General features: G+C 50.4%; 1 protein-coding gene across 1 annotated transcript; it reads right to left on the bottom strand.

The window, feature by feature from the left end:
* Nucleotides 1-206: 206 nt before the first annotated feature.
* LOC147434485 (disease resistance response protein 206-like) lies at nt 207-1,428 on the bottom strand. The gene has a single exon (XM_086490929.1). It carries the CDS (start codon nt 1,309-1,311, stop codon nt 718-720), a length of 594 nt encoding a protein of 197 aa, XP_086347055.1. The 5' UTR covers nt 1,312-1,428; the 3' UTR covers nt 207-717.
* Nucleotides 1,429-2,062: the final 634 nt, after the last annotated feature.

Below are 2,062 nucleotides of genomic sequence, written 5' to 3'. Positions count from 1 at the left end.
CTTGGGATTTCTTATGTTTTTTACTATTACTCTCTTATCGAGAAGCCCCTCTCTTTTGTAATAGAACTATTGGCTCCTATTTGGAATGAAAACCATGTTGCTATCCACCTTTCTCTTCTTCTTCTTCCTCTGTGTGTGTGTGTGTGTGTGAGAGAGAGAGAGAGAGAGAGAGAGAGAGAGAGAGAGAGACCCATGAAAACAAATAATTAAGGCTATACAAGAACAACTTAATTAAAAAAGTTTTTTTCACACCTTATGAATATCATGTGTGTCATGATAAGAGGGAGCGAGACTAGCCAAAGAAGGTGGGTTGTGAAAGTTGTGTGAGCTAGTATCTATAAGAAACACAATGTAGGCACCATGCACCCACCACCATACTACAACCCTCAAGGATGCCACCTACACAAGCTAGTATCTATAAGAGCGAGCGAGCGAGACTAGCCAAAGAAGGTGAGTTGTGAAAGTTGTGTGAGCTAGTATCTATAAGAAACACAATGTAGGCACCATGCACCCACACCATACTACAGCCCTCAAGGATGCCACCTACACAAGCTAGTTGGCAAGAGGATAGACCACTTAGGAAGAGGCTAACTACGTCTACCTAGATGTGAGCGACCATCCATCACTACAATGGGGATAACGCTATGGAGGTTCTCCAAGTTTTTCCACCATCCTACAACCCCTCCAGAATGGCTCCTACACAGCAAGCTAGCAAGACTAGTGGTCAAACACGAATTCGTACTTGAACCAGAAGAAGGCGTTGCCGAAGGCGTCAAGGGTGGCGCCACCCAGCGGCGTGGTGAAGGCGACGCCAGAGGCGAGCGTAAAGTCGTCTGTGCCGCCGGTGATGGGCTTGCTGCTCTTCTGCCCAATGTTCTCAATACCCAACGCCGAGAAGGTGCCGCGGTAGCGCAGGCTGGTGGAATTCGTCAGAATGAAGCTCTCCGTCACGAAGATGGCACCGCCCGTCTGCTGCGTGATGGTGAAGCTTCCCTGCACTCGCCCCAGGAGCTCCGACTCTACGTCCTTCTTCTTCACCAGCGGCATGTCGAAGCAGAAGACGGCCCCGAACATGTTGGGCAGCGCCGGCTCCGGCCCTGCGCACTGCACGGCGTTGAAACCCTGCGTGCTGTTAGCCCCCTTTATGATGAGGTAGTTGTACATTGTTAGCGTATGTATCTTGCGGCGATGGAGCTTGCGGGCCTCGCCGGAAGCCGAGCCTAGCAGTATTACGAGCAACAACTGCAGGCATGGTAGCGTGAGAGTCCTGCAGACGCTCGTCTTCGCTGAGTAGGTGATTCTGCGGGCCATGATGCAAGGCGAGCAGGCAGGCAGGCAGGAAGGGGGAGGGAGAGAGAGAGAGAGAGAGAGAGAGAGAGAGAGAGAGAGTGTGTCTGTGTTCGTTGGCCAATCTGCTTCGCCGTTAGTTTGTGCCTACATTTTATAGAGAGAGTAAAGTGCAATTTGCAGGAATCCTAGGCCTCGACTCAACGTCCACTTCGCACTTGCGCCCTGCTATATCCAGGTCACCCTAACGGGACAGAATGCTTTTAAGGCGGGTCATTCTTATAAGAGCTGCAAGTCCCCCCTCTGAGATGATTCCAGCCGTCCGATGCACATTTGTAAAGTTCGGGGCAAAATGTAGATCCGCGTTCCACGTCTTGCCCATTTCAAGCCTTGAACTACTATGCCCGCTTTAGTGATACCCATATACTCCTCGTAAAGCTTACGAAATTTCGTGCTGAAAAGTGAAGCTGGAGATCGCTCCTTCATTTGTTGGAGATGGCAACCGTCCCGTTGGTCTGATCTCGTCCAAAAAAATAGCTTTAATCCCTCCCCTTTTCCAAAGTGCTAGTAGTGCTAACATCGCGTTCAAGTTCCCGCCTTCGTTGTAGGAATTACCAAATCCGGAGAACCCACTCTCCTTATTGTCCCCACTACCCCTGAGTGCGACTCGGCTCTTAGGCGTTGCTCTTACCACCCACATGCATTTAATACTTGGTGAGACTATGTGCCCCCCTTCCCTCGTCTATAAATTGTGCCTTGAGCCCTGGACCTCCCA

The sequence above is a fragment of the Adiantum capillus-veneris genome, chromosome 19 (genome assembly GCF_014529385.1).
Source record: "Adiantum capillus-veneris isolate H3 chromosome 19, ASM1452938v2, whole genome shotgun sequence".
Classification (NCBI taxonomy): Eukaryota; Viridiplantae; Streptophyta; class Polypodiopsida; order Polypodiales; family Pteridaceae; genus Adiantum; species Adiantum capillus-veneris.
This window is presented reverse-complemented; position numbering and strand designations above follow the sequence as displayed.